We start from the raw sequence: 20,816 nt of genomic DNA, 5'->3' as shown, positions 1-20,816 counted from the left end.
GTTTCCATTTTTAATTTTTTAGTAAATGCCAAAACCTTTTGCTGCTATCATAATACTTATTTTCTATATTCTTTCCAAAATTTCATGGCTTTTATTTATCTACTTTGGGACATAAGGTAGATTTCCTTAATTTTTCCTCCATGTTTCCTAAGAGTACATGTTAGCTTATCAGCTAGAAATTTTTATAGTACTTTTATGGACTGCTTCTTTTTGTGTCCATCGTGTGTAGTTCATTTTTGTTTTGCGACAACTTTGCTACTTGTTTTTTGGCTGAATCGGTCAATGCATTCTTCAGAATTTGCCATTTTTAAGTTTGGTTCTTGTTTTCAAGCTTTGTGTGAAAAATCTTAAAATATTAAATCTTGTAAAAAGTATTATGTATATGTACATTACGTGCATGCACATGCACACCCACACATGCACAAAGACATTTATTTGGAACAAAGTAGTATTTCCTTTTAAAATATAAGATTTAAGAATGGCTACAGTGCTAATATTGATACCACTTGTGTTTTTGTTTTGAAAGAATTGCTTTGTTGCAGGCCAGACTTCTTTGGGAAAAGTATTATCCTATAGAAATAGATCCTCATTTATCAATAGAAGAAAAAATTCCATATATGGTGGACTGGTAAGTTTATCTGTTGCTAAATATTATTTGAAAGAATTAAAAAAAATGTATAAAATATTGTATAAGGTGCAGTTTTCAAAGGTAATTTTTCACTGATCAGAACATGTTCATTTAGATTAGGGGGTCGGGAACCTTTTTGAACCAAAGAGCCATTCCACCAAAAAATTTAATTAAAACAAAATTTTGGGAGCCGCAACTTCAATTCGATTTTTCCTGGTAACTCAAAGTTGCAGTTAGTTCAAACTTAGGTAAATTTGTTTTTAATTCAGTACTTCCAGATATCAAATACCACTTTTATGTTTGCATATAAATTTTTTATATGTTCAATAAATAAAACAACATTAAGTTTGATTAAGTTTTTAATCACAAAACATGTTTAAGTAAGTAAAATATTGCAAAAAAGTCAGAATTTGTATAGCAAAAAGAATTAGTCCAAACAAAAATACAATATTATGTATTTTAATAGATATTTGATTGTTTTAATTTAAAATTCACTAATGAAACTTTTGATTTTGCATCTTCTCAGCCAATTTACTTAAATCTGGATTGTATGTCATGCACTTTAATAGTAATTCAGCTTTCAAACTTTCATCAGTCAATTTGTTCCTATACTTATTTTTAATATAATTCATTGAAGAGAAAAATTGTTCTCAATTGTACATTGAACCAAAAAGAGTCAAAACCCCAAAAACAAGTCGCCTGGCATTTGAATAATTAGTTGGGAAAGAATTCCAACATTTAAATATAATTTCCTGTGGTGTTTCTTCCATAGTTTCCTCATTTTCTTCAATTTGTGCTACCACTTCCTGAAGTTTTTGTACCCAGATGCTTTTATTCTGAATTTCCAGAAGCTTTATTTGTAGTTCTGCAATTGATATTTCAGGAAAAGCTTCAATATCTATTAATTTTAAATTGCAATTTAACAGATGTAATATAAATTTCATCATCTCCTGATTTTTTTAAAATCCTGAAATCTGCTTGTAAATGAATCTAAAATTACAGTAATCATTTCAGTGAATATTTTGCAATAAACTTTTTCTTGATTTAAATTCAATTAATTTTTTAGATTTTTCAAAATATATAAATTTTTCTTCAGTAACTTCTTCGAAAAACATTCTTAGTTTCTGTTCAAAGGTAAGGACTTCCTCCAGTAATTGTAAAGCTGTGTTTCCTATACTTGTGTTCCCTTGCAACTTCAAATTTAGCTTATTAAAATGTTTTGTCATATCAAGCAAAAAACAAAAATTTTGTATCCATTTGGGATTACTGAGAAGTTCCACATGATTTAAGTTATAATTTTTAGTGATTAAGAAAACTGTTACTTCTTTTAAGCACTGAAAAAAACGTTTTAATACTTTCCTCTTGATAACTATTGTACAGATGTAAATGTCACTAAATCTTTATGTTGACTACCTAGTTCCTCTAAAAATGTGTCAAAAAGGCTGTGATTCACTGCCCGAAATCAGATGAAATTGATCATTGGCACAATCCATCACTCTTTTTAGTTGTGGTAATAATCCCGAAGAATTTGCAACTAAAGCTTCTTGATGTAAAATGCAATGGAATGAAATAACTTCATGTGGAATATGAGTAGAGAATAATTTAACAAACCCCTTATTTTTCACAATCATAGAGGGCACGCTATCAGTCGTAATGCATACTATATTATTAATATTTATATTTTTATTCTGTAAACTTGTTAGAAGGTTTTCTGAAATATCTTGACTTGTAGTGTGTTCTTTAAGTGTTAGCAGATCAAGAAGTTGATCAAGAAGATCCATATCGGAAATATCATTTGATTCATCAATGGCAATAGATATAAAATCGGCAGAATTAATATCCATAATTTGCATATTTGAAACTTCTGCAGAAATTGTTACAATCCGTTCCTTGACAGTTCTAGCTGAAAGAGGTAAATCTTTAATTTTTTTACGTATCTCGTCCTTATTTTTCATATCCTTAAATGGAATTTCAGAGACATTATACATGCATTTTTTTAGAAATTCACCATCGGTAAAAGGTTTTCCTGCTTTTGCTATTTGAAGGGATAACAAAAAACTTGCTTCAGTAGTATTTGATGAAGATTTCATCCATGTTGATAAATTTCTTTGCTGAAGCAATGTTTTTTTTTTGTAATTCTTCAATGGCTTTTTTTTCTATTATCACCCTCAGGATATTTTTTACTGAAGTCTAAATGTTTTCCTCGAAAATGTTGTTCGACATTACTTGATTTGTTATTTTGAAGTTGTAGATGGCAAATTAAACATTGCAGATTTCCATTTACTTCTATAAATACAAATTTCTCTATCCACATTTTATTGAATCCTCTGTTTTCTTTGATTATTTTTCTTTTTCTTGAACTCATATTAGAAGGGCTATTATCACAAATTTACCCGCAAGTAAAAACACAAATTCAACATGATAACATAATAAAAATTAATTTGTGCATAACATTATCTGATTATTTGTTTAATTATTATTTGTGCATAACTAAATTATATACCAGTTTAGTACCACGATAAATACGTTAACTAACAGAATATTTATTTTTGACAGTTAAAATCCCCATGTATCTAAAAACCGTGGTGTTTGACAGGGCAGTTGATCAATTAGTTCAAATTTTGGCCATGACGCTAGTTACCTTAGGTATGCACAACACACGTCACATGCATAGCATCTAGCGCCACATACAGGCTGTATCAAAAAACAATATTTAGTTGTTTGTATTAATTATGTATCTTTTAATTCAATATAAAAGAGCCACACTTTGTTCAGCCAAGAGCCGCATGCGGCTCCGGAGCCACCGGTTCCCGACCCCTGATTTAGATGAATATCACATCCTTTTGAAAGAGATATATATAATCATAATTATATAATAAAGATATATTGCATTAAGTTGAAAATCATATCTAAACAAATGTATCTAAATAAAAGAAAACAAATTTTAAACAGTGATCTTTTTGTTATTTTTATGATACATTTGAATGATACATGAAGCTATTCTGAGATTTTTGGATACAGTAAAAATGATGAACATCAGAAAGTAATAATAAGAACAAAGCAGCACCAGCAAAAAATACAGACTAAAACAGCAACCACAGACTTCGAAAATGGAGACAGAATTTGATTCGAGTCAGATATCACAAAAACTTGATTAGCATCATACATCAAAACATAACCGAAGTCTGTTGATATTTGAAGTTTATAGAGATAGTGTATTGGATCAATGCATAATGTCATGATGTATTGTTTTGTTTCCATGAAAGTTAAATTAAAGACATTCCAAGAAACAGCAGGCCACAAGTAGCTACAAATGACAGTTGTTATTATTGTCAACAGCTTGCTGGAAGAAGAATATCAGTGCAAAATGTGAAGGAATTGCAAATGAAACACATCTCAACTGCATATGTTTTCAGAATTCTGACTGGAATTTTCAAGAAGAGAAAGTGCTACCAAGTAGGTGCCACATTTCCTGACACAAGACCAGTGGGCAACTCACAAGAGATACGGTCCATCTAAAAGTTTCTGGAACCAAAGAACTATATAGAAACTGGAATGCAAATAAAGAATTTACTGACTTAAATTAATTATTTACGAGCTGATGTTTCACCAGTTCAATCTAGCATTGTCAGGATACTTTAACAAAATACAGTCAGCAAAGACGGGGAGTGAAATGACCTCAAGAACAAATACAGTCATTGTTATATTTGGTCATTCAAACATATAATTAAATAGAAATATATATATATATTGATCTTTAATTGACCATAATTTATAAACATCTAATACCAACGTGTTTCGCTGATGGGGCTGTCCAGCTTCTCTAGGGCTTATAGCGGTAAGAAAAAAAAAAAACTTTTTTTTGAAATTATCTACTCCTGAAGAAGTCGGACAGCCCTGTTGGTGAAACTTGTTGATATTAGATATTTCTATTTAAGTACAGTCATGTTCGTGGAGGGCAATATTGGTGCTCTTTGTGGTAATTTCTGCTGTTAATGCTGATGGGAAGATAGGGCAGCCTACAAAAATCTATGCAAGATCACACTGTCAGTTTTGTTGTAGTTAACCTGTGGTAGAAGTAGAACTTGTTCTGCTTCCAGGTAGTCTCTGATTTGAGCTAGAATTTGAGAAGTAGCCTGGCTTTCTTCCATTTGATGGTCTTCCTCGAAGGCATGTTGTGCTGGTCTATTTTTTGGTTATCTGTACCAGATATTTTTTACTGACCAAGGTAGTCCATCCTGCCTGAAATACTGAGTTCCACACTTACAGGGGATAACCTAGACTATAGATACCTGAGGGGATCCTGGTGGCCCTTTATCTCAGAAAGGTGGAAACTTTGTTCAGAGGTTTGTATACTGTTCTAATTCTGTATTGCTTTAGGAGGGAGCTCAGTTTATCTCTTATACCTTTTATGTAGTGTAAAGTTATGATGTATGTATAGTCTGGTTAGAGGGGAGGGTTCTTTTTAAGGAGTTTGGTGAGAATTTTTCTGTTGTACATATTTTGTTGGAATAATGTAATTAGAGCTTGTTGTTCCAGGGTGCAGTGCTGGTTTTGAGGATGAAACTTGCTTTCTCCTGAAGACCAGAGTTTTGAAAATTCCAAGTTTCTGGGCCAAATAGTGATTTGAAGTGGCATGTAGGTATCAGCCTCTGTGTGTGTGTGTGTGTGTGTGTGTGTGTGTGTGTGTGTGTGTGTGTGTGTGTGTGTGTGTGTGTGTGTGTGTGTGTGTGTGGAGAGGGGGGGGGGGGGCTTACAGTAGACTGAACATGAAAATACAACTCACAAGAGGATTGCAGATTATCTGCATCAATGCAAAAAAAGGCATAAATATTCAAAGATGAAGTTAATGATGATGAGCACCTGCAGAATACACTGTAACAGCAGCACTCTACAGGAAATTTCTGTAAGACATTTTTTTCCAAAAATTCACAGCAAAAGTCCTCATATGTTTCTAGTCAGAAGTTCTCATTTTGTGCGATAGTACAAGGCTGCATATCACATTACGTATTAGATTATAAAGAAAAGTATGGATGACAAGTGCTTCCTCAACCCCAATGAGGGGTTGAGGAAGACACCAGACACATCTGTTCTTAAATTGAAAAAAAAACCCACTGTGTAGGTAAACACTTCACTACCATTAGCATCATTAATGCTGAATGGCCTGAATTGTCAAATGTCAAGGGGGAAAAAAGATTGCTGATAGCCTTTCGAATTTATCCAGATCAGCAGCAGTGATAAGACAGAATGAAATTGTAAAGGGGATTGTAAATGTATTTTGTTAAACAAATTTGATATAACAACAAGACTATATTATGCAGAACTTTTAAAATGATCTACTCGATAAGAAATTACTTTTATTATACGGGCACCTCCATGGAGTCCGAAGACTCGTTGTGGGAGACCCAATCTATCCACACAGTCTATCATCTCCTTGAACCCCAGTATTACACAAAGCACTCACAACTTACTCTGGCAACCCATTCCACTCATTCACAATTCTCCAAGCAAAAGATTTAGTCCTCATGCCCCTACTAATCACACCTTTATTCAACTTCCAGCGATGACCCCTTATTCTGGCCCCTGCAGCCAAGTGCTGAAACATTTCCCCTGCATCTATCCTATAAACCCTTTAAGCAACTTAAATGTTTCTATCATATCCTCTCTTTTTCTCCTATCAACTAACTTCTGCAATCCACACACCTTCAATCTATATTCATAGGGAACATTCCACAGGCCACTCACTGTCTTGATCACTAGCCTCTGAATCCTCTCCACTGCTTCCTCATCCCAAGAAACCCAGGAGACTAGACTTGTGCACGGTAATCCAGATGTCAGCGTATCAAGGCGTCATAAAGAGGAATGATAACTTCTTTATCTCTACTTGTTAATATGTTATTCAATAGCCAAGTAATCTTATAGTCTCCCTTAGCAATATGTTCTCTAAACTTTAACTTTCTGTCTACCACCACCCCTAAATCTCTAGCTTCATCTATTTACTGGAGTACAGTGCCATCAATGTGATAAATGGCTTGTAATTTATTTACACCAAAATGCATAACTTTACATTTTTCACATTAAACTGGTACCCATTAACTTTTGCCCATACCGACATCCTATTTAAATCATCCTACAAGTTGTTTACATCGCCTTGTTTAACTATTACTCTACCTAATTTTGCGTCATCGTCAAACAACCGAGTATTTCCTTTCAGGTTATTTCCTATATCATTTATGTATAAATTAAACAGCAATAGTTCAGCACCGAACCTTGCGGTACACCTCTAGTCAACTGTTTTTGCCTCGATTCTGTCCCTCCATTATACCACTTTTCGATATCTTTCCAGCAGCCACCCTCTTATCCACTTAACCAGTGTCATATCCATCCCCATTTGTTCTAATTTGCATAACAGTGTTCCATGTGGTATTCTCTCAAATGCTTTTGTAAAATCCAGCAAAATCATCCTGTAGCCATTTCCTTTATCCAACTCAGTTGTTACTCTATTTATAAAAAGTTTGTAAATTACTAAGGCATGACCAACCCTTCACAAAGCCATTTGACCCTCATACAGTATCATATTAAAGAGACTAGTCAAAGGCATTGTCGTTTCAATGGAAGTGTTTTTCATTTGGCTGTGCTACCAATTATATATTTGGCTTAATCCTTTATCCTAGTGTAAGCAAACAAAGTTTGTGCCTGAAGTATTTTCAGGACTGGGGCAACTCGTAGCGGAGATGGGATAAGTTCTCATCACTTGCCTTAGTACCTCCCATAATACAAAGCACATATCCTTATGGGGTATGTATAATGCTATGCATTATGGGAAGGGTCACTATCCAGACCAGTTTCAACCTTTATTGAGGTCTTGTCAGTGGGAGCTAGACCCAGAGGTGGTGATACTAAGGTGGAAGTGATTGAGAATTCATATTTCCATATGCCAGTTGCCAAAAGGTGTCGCACCTTTATTAAAATTCTCTGGATTAGAGATAGTTGTGGAAGTGTTTTTCACTTGGCTGTGCTATCAATTATCTGGTTTGGGTTAGTGACCCTTCCCATAATGCATAGCATTATACATACCCATAAGGATATGTGCTTTGTATTATGGGAGATACTAAGGCAAGTGATGAGAACTTATCTCACTTTTGCTACGAGTTGCCCCAGTCCTGAAAATATTTCAGGCGCAATCTTTGTTTGCTTACACTTGGATAAAGGATTAAGCCAAATATATAATTGGCATTGTCATTTCCCTTGCACATTCTGACAAAACCCTAGCTGATATCTATTTAAATCTATTTAAATCAATCTAATCCCACAGCTGTATTTACATTGAGATTCTGCAATATCCTAAGAACCTCGAATTCATACACTTCTGTTCCCACATTAGTGTCTGTCATGTAGGTTTGAAGCAGTAACCTCACTAGGATGATATATTCTTGAAAACTGATTACTCAGTAACTCGATTATTTTATCTGCTTCTGTCTCCTTGTGACCATCATTACTTATTAAGGTTAATCTTCCATAGTCATTCTTCCTCTTACTTGCTGCATAATGAAAGAACTCTTCAAATTACTTCGAAAGACTGTAAAATGAAACAGGCACTAATAGAACTGTCATAAAAAATTTTTAAGAGAAATGCACACAGGAATACATATCAATACTTGAGGTAGAAGTTGTCAAAAACTTGAAATGTGGAAAGGCAGCTACAGTAGATGATATTTGACCAGAAATGCTCAAATATGGATGGACATATAAAGGTTTTACAGTGGCTAACTACATAATTCAGATGGCCTGGTCAGAAGGTCTAATTCCAGATGACTGGAGTGGAGCTCTCGTAGTACATTTATTTAAAAAAAAAAAAAAAGGAAAAAAAGCTGATTAGGATATTTCAGGTAAGATGTATGCAAGCATATTTGAAAAGAGGCTGAGAAAAATTGTAAAGAGAAATTGGGAGAAGAACAAGCTAGATTCAGGTCACATAGAGGTTGTCAGGATCAGATTTTCACTTTACCATAAATAGTTGAGAAATCATGGTAGTATGACAAGGTGCCAAGAGAAAAGCTATTCAAAACACTACAGTTTTATGGAATAAATGGAATATTATACACAGTAATACATAGTCTATATATGAGTTGTAATTCAGAAATTAGAATTGAAGGAAATACACGAAGATGGTTAGATGTAAAATCAGGGGTAAGACAGGGATGAACATTATCTTCACTCTTATTCATTATCTATGTGGATCCTAATATGAAAGAAAGTGACATTAAACCTGATACTAGAACTGGAGATATTAAACTTAGCACTTGGAGTTCTTAAGAGTCAAAGCGGTATATCTGAAAGGAGACCTCCACATAGCCTTTAAAGGAATGCAGAGAACCGACAAGGGCTTCTGACCTAATGTCCAATCATCACCTTCTCATGGTGCACCCTGTTGGGTATCTACTTAGATACTGAACGAACTGGTTCAGTATCTAAGTAGATACCCAACTTGCCATAATCCCAAATTGCCAAATTGCCAATAATCCCAAATTGCCAGCCCATCATTTAATGATGGGCTGGCAATTTGGGATTTAGCCGACCAAATTGTATTCTTATTGGTTAAACCAAAATAAAAAATGATAGTACAACATGACAAAATTTCATGCCGGCTGGGGCTTCGCCCGGTTAAACAAGGCCCCCCCATTGTTTTCGCCAGGGAACCAGGGCAAACAGCGAAAAGTCAGCTACTGGAACAAATCTGAAAACACACCCCAACTCAACATCACCAGAGTTAAAGATTGGTACTATTAACATAAGAAGCCTCAATGGCAAAGAAATGGAGTTAGCTGAGGAATTAGATAAGTACCAGGTTGACATAATACGGGTGACTGAGACAAAAATTGGGGAGATCTTTCTGAGCAATAAATACAAAATGTTATATTCAGGCAATGACAATCAAGGAAAAGAAGGAGTAGCCATAGTATTCAACACGAAATAGGAGGCTAATCTTCTTGAATGGCAGTTCAGTCTCAAGTAAAGTAATGTGGGCAAATATGAGAATGGGGAACTGGATAATGAGACTTATTTGTGCTATGGTCCCACAGAAGGTTCTACTAAGGTAGAAGTGGAGGAATTTTTTGAGGCTTTAGAAAAAGCAACTGACACAATGAAAAAGGAAAAGTTAGTCCTTGTTTGGGATCTAAATAGCAGAGTAGGAAATGATTGTGAGGCATACAAAAATATTTTGGGAAAATTTGGAGAAAAGAGCAAAGCTAATAATAATGACAAATATCTGTTGGATATCTGCTCAGGACATGGACTAGTTATTACTAACACCATGTTCCAACATAAAAATGTGCACAAATTCACATGGAGAGAAGAGGCAAGGAATAAGAAAAGTCTCATTGACTATGTTATTGTTGATAGTGATGTTTTCTCCCAAGTGCAGGACAACAGAGTGTACAGAGGATTTGAAATTGGAAGTGATTACTATTTAGTCTTGAGCAGGATAAAATTGAATTTCATATTGAAAAGAATGACATGTAAGAAAGTTTTAAAGCGAATAAAGGTTGAGCAGCTCTCAAATGTGAACTATAGACTAAAATACACAAAGATTATTGAAGAAAAAATGAAAGAGTTTGAGAACAGGAATCAAACCTTGGAGATTCAGTGGCAAGCTTTGAAGAAAATCCTGATTGATTCAGCTAAACAAGCATGTGGTGAAGTTGTCTGCAAGGAGAGAAAAAATTAGAACTCTGTGGTGGACCCAGGAAGTTAAAGAGGCAGTGAAGGAAAAGAAGAAAGCATATCAAAAGTTCCTGGCAAATAAGTCAGCTTGTGCTCTTAGAGAATACAGAGACAAATGCAAGAATGCTAAACACTGTGTAAAACTAGCTAAACAAAAGCCATGGGAGGACTTTGGCAAGAATATAGAAAATAAATATCAAGAAGGTGGCAAAATATTCTGGAAGTTGTTGAAGAAGCTTAGGAATGGAGGAAAGAGTGCTATAAAAGGAGTTTGAGATGAAAAAGGTGACATGAAAACTGGAGAAAAAGATATCCTTGAAGTATGGAGTAATTACTTTGAAAATCTGCTAAATGAAACAAGCAGTGATGACAGCACAGTGGTAAAAATTCACTGACCAGGCATGCAGTCAGGAATACATATCCATACTTGAAGCAGAAAAAGCCATCAAAGGCTTGAAATGTGGAAAGGCAACCGAAATAGATGATATTTGACCAGAAATGCTCAAGTATGGTGGTATAAGAGTCTTACAGTGGCTGCACTGCATAGTTCAGAAAGCCTGGACAGAGGGACGAATTCCCAATGATTGGAGTAGAAATAAAACTGAATGTGACAATTACAGAGGTATTTCCCTACTGAGTGTTCCTGGCAAGATTTATGCAAGTATACTTGAGAAACGGTTGAGAAGAATTGTGGAAGAAAAGCTTGGTGAAGAACAAGCTGATGTCAGGCCAAATAGAGGCTGTAAGGATGAGATCTTCACTTTACGACAAATAGTCGAGAAAGCATGGTAATATAACAAAGATCTGTATTTTAAGTTTTGTCGATTTGGAAAAGGCATATGACAACGTGCCAAGAGAGAAGCTATTCAATATGCTACAGTTATATGGTGTCAATGGGGCATTATATCAAGCAATACTTAGTCTTTATTTGAGTTGTAAGTCAGCAGTTAGAATTGAAGGAAGTACAAGAAGATGGTTTAATGTTAAATCTGGTGTGAGACTAGGATGTAAATTATCCCCTCTGTTATTCATTATCTATATGGATCACATTATGAAGGAAAGTGGTATTAAACCTGATATCAAAATTGGAGATGGTAATGTCAGCTCTTTGCTTTATGCGGATGATGTTATACTTCTAAATAAATCCACTACAAGTCTGCAAGATTCTCTGACTAAATTGAATAACTGTTGTAATAGATATGGTATGAAGGTCAGCAATAAAAAGAGAAAGAACAATGAAAATATACAGAATCATTGAAAATGTCAACTGTGTTGTGAATGGAGAACCTGTGGAACAAGTAAAACATTTCAGCTATTTAGGCACGTTTTTTAGTGAAGATGGTAAATTAAATATAGAAATAGACAACAGAATCAGCAAAGCTGGTATGGTTTGAAGTCAACTGAATAAATTCATATGGAATAAGAGAGAAATTAGTCGGAACACTAAATTAGTGTATACAAGACAGTGTTCAAACCAGTTTTAACTTATGGATCTGAGAGCTGAGTCAGAAGTAAAACACTTGACCAAAGACTAGAGACAGCGGATGTGAGAGTCCTGAGAAAGATTAGGGCCACGAACAGATGGCATCAATGGCAATATCATATTGCCATTGATGCCATCTGTTCGTGGCCCTGATATTAGGAAAGAACTTGACATTGTCAGCATCCAGGAATGCATTAACAGAGCTAATCTCAGGTGGTATGGTCATTTAAACAGAATGGGCGAAGAAAGATTAGCAAAACAAGTGTTTGCTGCCAGGTTGGCAGCAAAATGACCCAGAGGAAAACCAAGATATAGGTGGATTGATACGGTACAAAGTGCCTTAGATGATAGAAATATAAGATCTGATAATGTTAGAGTCTTGACAAGTAACAGACTGATTTGGAGGAAAATTGTAGATAGGAAGTTAGTAATGATGTAATATTTTTCATGTAGTACTATCATATCCTTTACACCCCTTGAGGGTACATGGCAGGAATTTGATGATGATGATGAACTTAGCACTTTGCATTGTGCAGTTGATGTTGCACTGCTAAACACATCCAATGCAAGTCACCAGGATTTTCTAAATTGAATAGAAGCTGTATAAAATTTTGCATGAAAATCAGCAATAAAAAGACAAGCTTTGAAAATAGTTAGTAACAGAAAACTTCAAATTCATTCTGAATGGAAAGCCTATATTTAGGCAGAGTTTTTAGTGAAGATGGTAAGTAAAATCTGGAAATGGACAACAGAATAAGCAGAATAATGGAGGGGAGCCAGTTTAATAAATTTATATGGAATAAGAGAGAAATTAGCCAAATAACAGTATACAAGACAGTGTTCAAACCAACTTTAAATTGTGGATCTGAGAGTTGGGTTAGAAATAAGCACTTGATTTTTTAGAAAAATTAGTGGCCTGCACAGATAGCCTTCCTAATGTCTTCATTTTTAATATGATTCTGCCAATCATATTAAAAATGAAGACCCTAGGAAGGAATTTGACATTGCATTCAAGAATGTGTGAACAGGGCTAATCTGAGGTGGTATGGTCACTTAAGTAGAATGGGAAAGGAAAGGTTAGCAGTACAAGTGTTTGATGCCAAGGTGTCAGGAAAAAGACCCAGAGGAGTACCAAGGTCTGGGTGGATTGATTCAGTCAGAAGTGCCTTAGAAGTATGAAAGGGTAGATATGAGAATATTGGAGTGCTCACAAGGAATAAACTAATTTTTGAGGAAAATTATTGGTAGAAGATTATAATAATGTAAAGATAATCATTGCCTGGACACCCCTTAAGGGAACATATCAGGAAATTGATGTTCATTTTTATTTACAATTTTATTTTGTGCTTAAACTGATGGTGCCACAATTTCAAGACAAATATAGAAGAAAATTGATATTAAAATAGTTAAGATAACAAACGGGATTTAAATATCTTTTTAATTTATGTGTAGCAGCTTTTTAAACTGGATGTAGAAATATGTAGCACAGCATGCAGATATCTGCAAGGAACTATATTTTTCTGTCCATCCCAAATTTCGTAATAAACCATAAAGTTTTCCAGTGTATATGCTATTTGTTTTATTTTAAATATTTTAATGGATTTTAATGTTTTTTTTTCGCTAAATAAACTGAAAAATCGTTATCATCAAAATCACTCGATATTAAACTTTAAATCCATATTTTTTAAATTTACTTTTAATACCTAAAATAATTGTTTTAATCATCTGCAGATATAAAAAGTTAATTCCAATTCCCCATGTGAAATAATGTTCTTTTTCTCACATCTAAAATTCCTTGTAAACTGTCATGTTATCATATCACTTATTCAGAAATATTATCATCATAATACAGGTATCTCCATGTGTTCTGAGACTCATCACGGAAGACCCACACTAACTTTTATATTCACAATTCCTATCATACCTCTCCTTAAATTCATTCACTGTCGGGGCACTCACAACTACTTTTGGCAATCCATTCCATCTGTTCACCACTCTCCAAGCAAAAAAATCTAGTCTGCACACCTTTACTAACTACACAACTTCCATGGGTGACTTCTGGTTTTTTTTCTCTCTCTCTCTATTTGTCATGTATTGAAAATTTTCTTTTTGAGGAGAAATGGCAATCTTATAGAACTCATTTAGTAACTTATCTATCATGTCTCCTCTTTTTTTGCCTCTTCTTATAGGCAACATTTCATAGATTTCTCACCAGATTGGGCACTCATCTTTGGGTCATCCCCAGAATTTGCAGGAAGTACAGTCTGATCAGCTGAAATAAAGCCTTATAAAGAGAGATAATAATCTCCCTATCTTTACTTCTTATGTTTTTCACCATCCAAGTTATTCTTTGAACTACTGAGTGGCCCATTAGTTACAAAGGATTAAACTCCTTCAATCTTTTTTGATTAATAATTATTTTATTTTATTTTTTTTTAAGTATTCTAAGGAACATTTGGGAAATTAATCATGGAAAGTTTACAACCCAAATAGTGCAATTTTATTTTGAAAATCAGCATTCAATTATTATTAATTGGCCATCACATTTTCCATATAGTTTCAGACATTCCACCAGTGAATGGAGAACATTATCAGGGCCGGCAGAAGCAGTGCATGCAGGCGCCTCTGCGAAGGGGGAGCCGGGGCACGGTTCATAAGTTCATTTTTAAGAAACAATTTTTATCATAAAAACAAAAAATTCTTAGAATGATCAATATTAAAATAAATAAGGTTGGATACATCGAATAAAAATTTTAAAAAATTGTATATTGCCGCCTCTTTGATCAGCCAGCTGTTTACAATTTTGCAGCGAGAGCTAAATGCTTGCCTGCAAAATGTTGCGTCTACTGCAGTCTATCTAAAGTGAAACGGTGAACTGTTTTTATGTGCAGAAACGAATTTTCGTACAAAACATTTGTTGCTAGTTAACCAGTCATATGGTACGCATCTCAGTAGGCTACTGACAGTAGCGCAGTGTGGACTATTACTTCGTCTCTGTGTCGTGTTGTGTAATAATTTCTTGTGGGTATAAAATAGAAATGGAATCAAAAATTTTAAATAAAGTTATCTGGTGCACAAAATTGTAAGCGTCATGCTGCGAAAGAAGCAGCTATTAAGAAACAAACTGGGGCTCTTAATAAATTTGTTAAACTATTCTGATACAGATTGTAACCAACTCGATACATCAGAAATCAGAGTTGAAGAACCGTGCACATCATCCAGTTTGCATAAAAGTACTATTGCAACTATTGAACAAGATAACAAGACGCATGATTTAAGTGAAAAACAGTTAGGAGAAGATTTATTTGTAGTTGACCACGAAACTAACACGTTGTTAGTCTCTGTAAATTTGGAAGATCCAGGTGAATGGGGAAATATAGATGAAAAATTATGAGTTGGTTTAATTGAAATGGGGCCTGTTCAAAAGAAAAATATAATATATCCCAGAGATACATATGGTTCTAAATTTGGCAACACGTATTATAATAGAAAAATGGAAAACAGGGAGCTCGTGCCAAGAACATGGCTCATTTATTCCGAAACTTTAAATTCTGTTTTTTGTTTTTGTTGCAAACTTTTCGCACCTACTGAATCAAGAGTCTTATAGAAGGTTATAACGATTGGAGAAATGTAAGTACAACTTTGCATAGATATGAGACTAGTTTAACTCACATGAAAAATTTCTTAAAATGGAAGGAACTTGATAAAAATTAAAAAAAAAAAAAAACTACTATTGATTGCGAGACTCAAAGCATGTATGAAATGGAAAAGAAACATTGGACGAGTGTTTTAGAGCGCTTGATTGAAATTATAAAATTCCTTGGTAGTGAAAATTTAGCTTTTCGCGGATCATCTGATAAATTATATGAAAGGAATAACGGCAATTTTTAAAATTTGTCGAACTGTTTGAGAAGTTTGATCCCGTTATGGAAAATCATGTTGAAAGGGCCCTACAATGAAACAATAGAGTACACTTTTTGAGTAAATACAGTCAAATTGAAATATTGGAAACTTTAAGTAATGCAATCAGGGATACAATTTTATTATCAATTCGAAAATCTAAATATTATTCCATAATTTTAGACTGCACACCTGATGCAAGTAAAACAGAACAAATGACCATTATTATTCACTTTGTTTCCTGAAACTTTTTAGGTTTTGCAGATATATCAGATTCCACAGGACATGGTTTATGTGCAACAATAACAGAACAACTGGGAAAATGGAACATTCCCATTGAAGACATGTGAGGTCAAGGGTATGACAATGGGGCAAATATGAAAGGGGAAAAATATGGGCTAGAAAATTGGCTTCTGAACAAAAATCCTAGAGCTTTTTACGTGCAATGTGCTGCTCATACTCTAAATTTAATCATTAACAATGCAGCCAAAGTGAATGCAGATACAATTAGTTTCTTTGCAATTATTCAAGAAATATACAATTTCTTTTTATTCTCTTACAAATTTTGGGCAATCCTTTTAAAATTCGTAAAAACTTAACATTGAAACAGCCATCAGAAATGCGATGGGAAAGTAAAATTAATGCAATCTGCCTTCTACAATATTAGTTAGGAGAAATTTATGATGCAGTTTTTGAAATTTTAATAAAGAAACTCAGCATGAAGCACAAACATTATGTGCTAAAATAAAGGACTGCAAATTTATTTGTTCTCTTATAACTTGCCATGATTTAGTTAACAAAATAAACCCTGTGAGTAAAATGCTTCAAGACAAAAATATGAACATTACACTTGCTTTAGAATCTATTGAAAACTTAAAAATATTCTTACAAGAGTATCGATCAGATACAAATTTTAAAGAAGTTCTAAAAACGGCAAAAGAACTGAGTGAAGAGGTGGATGGAGAACAAGAATTTAAAACTACTACGGAAGTTCGACGACAAAAGAAGACACGACAATTTGACTACGAGCATCATGACGAAATGCCACAATCACCAGAAGATAAATTTAGAGTGAATGTGTTTTATACACTTCTAGACGTTTGCAATGTGTCGTTAATAGAACGTTTTGAACAACTAAAAACATATTATGGTAATTTCAATTTCTTGTATAGATTACTACAAATTAATAACCAAGATTTACGAAAAAATTGTGACGATTTAGAGATTTAGAGATTCTCTTGAAGGACGGCGACAATAAAGACGTAAATGCAATAGAACTATATGACAAGTTATGTGCTTTCTGAGATATTTTTCGAAAGAATAATTTAAATATTCAAAACCCTTTCGATATTCTTAATTTTATTGTGTCCAATAATTTATCTTTCCCTAACTTTTCAATTGCTTTAAGAATACTATTAACCTACCTGTTAGTGTAGCAAGCGGTGAACGTTCCTTTTCCAAGCTGAAATTGATTAAAACCTACTTTAGAACAAGTATGTCACACAAAAAAAGCTTGTTAGTTTGGCGTTAATAGCTATTGAAAATGATATATGTGCGGATTTAGACGTTAAGACCATTATTTCTAATTTTGTGAATATGAAATCAAAAACCCTAAAATCTTAATAAAAAAATTTCAAGTATATTTATGTAATTTAATTTATTTTCTGTTATTTATTCTGTAAAGATGTTATTTTTTGAATACTTATATTAAATGTTCTAATTATTTCTGAATTCGTTTCTTATTTTCTCATCTATCTTGAGTTTCTTTTATTTTCCTAAAAGATAGTTCCACTTATAAAAATTATTAAAATTTTTTTACAAGTTACTAAGAATTTAGTAACTTGTAAAATGCAAGAATTTTTTAAACTTTAGTTCAAATAAATTTTAACTTCAATTAGAATTCATTTTAATTTTGTTAGTGATTCAGGCTGATGAGAAGGCTATAATCCCTGGATCATTATATTCAACGATTAAAGTCAAGTAGCTTTTATCAAAATTTGCTTTAACTTTTGAGAATTTTTTGAATATTCAGGTTTTTAACGATTATCCTGCCTAGTCAACACCCCCAGTTCATTATATTTAGCGGACCAACGTGTGGCTGTTCTGTCAAAATTTATTTAATTATTAAATTATTTGAAATTTATGAAATTTCAAATAATTTAAATTTTTATTATCATAAAAGAACCACACACGCCCGGATCGTTACAGGGGCGCTAGATAGAAATTGCATGCGGGCGACAAAGACACTAGCACCAGTTCTGAACATCATCATCAAAATTAAATTCCTGACATGTACTCTTCTGGAGTGTACAGGATATTAAGATAGTACTGCATAAGAAACTAACTTCCTATCAACATTTTCCTCCAAATCAATCTGTTATCTGTCAAGACTCCAACATTATCAGATCTTATATTTCTGTCTTCTAAGGCACTTTTTACTATATCAATCCACCTATATCTTGGTCTTCCTCTGGGTCTTTCCCTGCCATCCTGGCATAGAACACTTGTTTTGCTAATCTTTCTTCTCCCATTCTGTTTCAAGTGTCTATACCATCTGAAATTAACTGCTAAGACATTCTTGAATGCTAACAATGGCAAGTTCTTTCCTAATATCCTTGTTTTTAATATGATATTGCCACTGATGCCATCTGTTCATACCCTTATTCTTTCTCAGGATTCTCATATCTGCGGTCTCTAGTCTTTGGTGAAGTGTTTTATTTCTAACCCTGCTCTCAGATCCATAAGTTATAATTGGTTTGAACACTGTCTTGTATACAGCTAATTTAGTGTTCTGACTAATTTCTCTCTTATTCCATATAAATTTATTCAGTTGACTTCCTACCATAACAGCTTTGTTGATTCTGTTGTCTATTTCCATATTAATTTACTTTCTTCACTAAAAATTATGCTTGAATAGCTGAAATGTTTTACTTGTTCTATAGGTTCTCCATTCACAATGCAGTTAATATTTTTAATGTTTCTGCCAATTTTCATTATCTTTCTCTTGTTATTGCTGATTTTCATACCAAATTTATTACAACAGTTTATTAACAGTTTAGTCAAGGAATCTTGCAGACTTGTATTGGATTTATTTAAAACTATAACATCATCTGTTATAAGTGCTTCCTTCACTTCAAACTGCTGACTTACAACTCAAATAAAGACTAAGAATAAGACCTCTACTCCACTCATCTGGAATTCATCCCTGCTGTCCAGGCCTTCTGAACTGTGTAATGCAACTACTGCAAGACTTTTATACCTCCATACTTGATTTTATACCCCCATAATTCATGACAACCTCACAGGCATTCATTATGAATTTGATACATGGTTGAGAAAACATTAGTTTAGAAGTAATGCTTGAAAATAAAGTATAGACTTCAAATTTTTTTTTCTTTTTTTCTTTCACTAAAATATTTTTTTTTGACTGAGCTATCACAATGGAGGTATTAATATTGAAATGTCCCTCATATTATTTCCTTAAAATAGTTGCAGAGGGAGAATAGTTTCACTCTTCAATTTCACTTATATCACAAACCAGAAGTGATTTTGAAGCTAGTTTATGGGACAAGTTCCTGTTGTTTAGAATAGAAAACAAAAGGAGGCAGGTAATTTGTTGCACTGCAAATGCAGACAGAAATAATTAGGGAGTAAGCTCATTTTCAAACTTCTGCTCATGTGGCAGTTTTGCAGTCAGTTTTAAAGTAAATTTAATAATCTTTTAAAATTAGGCATTTAATGAACTACAATTCTATGTTTAAGACCCAAAGCTAAGTAACTGGGAGGAGAACTTCTGCATAGCCTTAAAGAAATGCTGAGAACTGACCAGGGTTATTGACCAACTGTCCAATCCTAACCTTCACATGGTCATCCTGTTAATATCTTCCTGGATGCTGAATGATGAATGAAGATAGGCTGGAATTTGAGACTTCATCATAATCCATTTGGGGATTCAGACCTGTTGTCCTGTTCTGGCTTCCTTTCATCTTTTCCTTGAATGTCCTTGACTTCTATGTCCTCCATCTGTGATACTTAAGCTTATTTTTGGGTACTCTTGAACTATCTGTTCTTTCAATATGGTCATTTCATTCTTTATTGTATATGAGGGTGGTTCCATAAGTTTCCAGTCTGACTAACTTTTGGAGGTGATAGAAAGAAAATAACTGTGTTATTTTTCAACATAATCTCCCTTTACTTCAATGTACTTTTCACATCTTTGAATTAACATTTCTATGCCCTTGAAAAAATAGTCTGTACTTTTGTCTGCAAAATGGCCCAAAAATGCATCTTTCACCTCATTGTCATCTGCAAATATTCTTCCTAGAGGGTCTTTCTTCAGTTTTGAGAAGAGGTAGTAGTCACTGGGTGCTAGATCTGGGTTGTAAGGTTGGTGTTCAATCTCCTGGAAGCCACAGTCCTTCAATGCAGCTTTCGCAACAATAGCTGTATGGACTGGAGCATTAACATGAAGCAGACAAACACCATGACTAAGCATTCCTCGTATCCTCCTTTATGGTATTGCGCACTTTGTGCAGGAGCAAAGCATAATATTCTGCATTCATGATGGTATTCCTTTCCTTCAAGTCAATAAAGAGAATTCCGGCAATCCCAAAAGATTGTTACCATAATCTTCTTGGCGGACTGAGTGACCTTATCTTTTCTCAGCAGGGCTTTGCCTGGTTTGCACTACTCCATGGATTCCCTTTTGGAAAGAGGATTGTAATAAAGGACAATGGTTTCATCCTTGGTGACAATGGATTCTAGCTTCTCTCTGATTCCCTTGGCAAAGCTCTAAAAACTTGTCAAAACAGGTCACAAGATCCTCCTTTTGAATTGAAGAGAGAGAACTCAGGCCACCCACCTTAGATGGTTGAAGCGCAAAGAAATCTTAGCAAGGTTGGGGCAACCATGCTGAGATTTCTTTGAGCTTCAGCCATCTCTCATTGAGCAGTTTCTCTTCAAAAAAAAAGACATTTTCCTCAGTCATCACTTCCACAGGCTGACTATAATAAGGATCATCTTAGGCTCTCTCTCCTCCTCTTCCTAGGCGAAACTGTTTCGCCCATTCCTTCATAGTGG

General features: G+C 34.1%; 1 protein-coding gene across 1 annotated transcript in view; it reads left to right on the top strand.

Annotated features, from left to right (window-relative positions):
- LOC150108112 (cytosolic 5'-nucleotidase 3-like) overlaps positions 1-20,816 on the top strand; it is a 133,776-nt gene that overhangs the window by 78,459 nt on the left and 34,501 nt on the right. Inside the window, exon 5 of the mRNA XM_090390601.1 lies at positions 543-628. Coding sequence (XP_090246727.1) covers positions 543-628 — 86 coding nt within the window. The remainder of the gene's footprint in view (positions 1-542; positions 629-20,816) is intronic.

Source organism: Typopeltis vanoorti, chromosome 3 (genome assembly GCF_054136105.1).
Source record: "Typopeltis vanoorti isolate ZY-2024b chromosome 3, IOZ_Tvanoo_1.0, whole genome shotgun sequence".
In the NCBI taxonomy this organism is placed as follows: Eukaryota; Metazoa; Arthropoda; class Arachnida; order Uropygi; family Thelyphonidae; genus Typopeltis; species Typopeltis vanoorti.
This window is presented reverse-complemented; position numbering and strand designations above follow the sequence as displayed.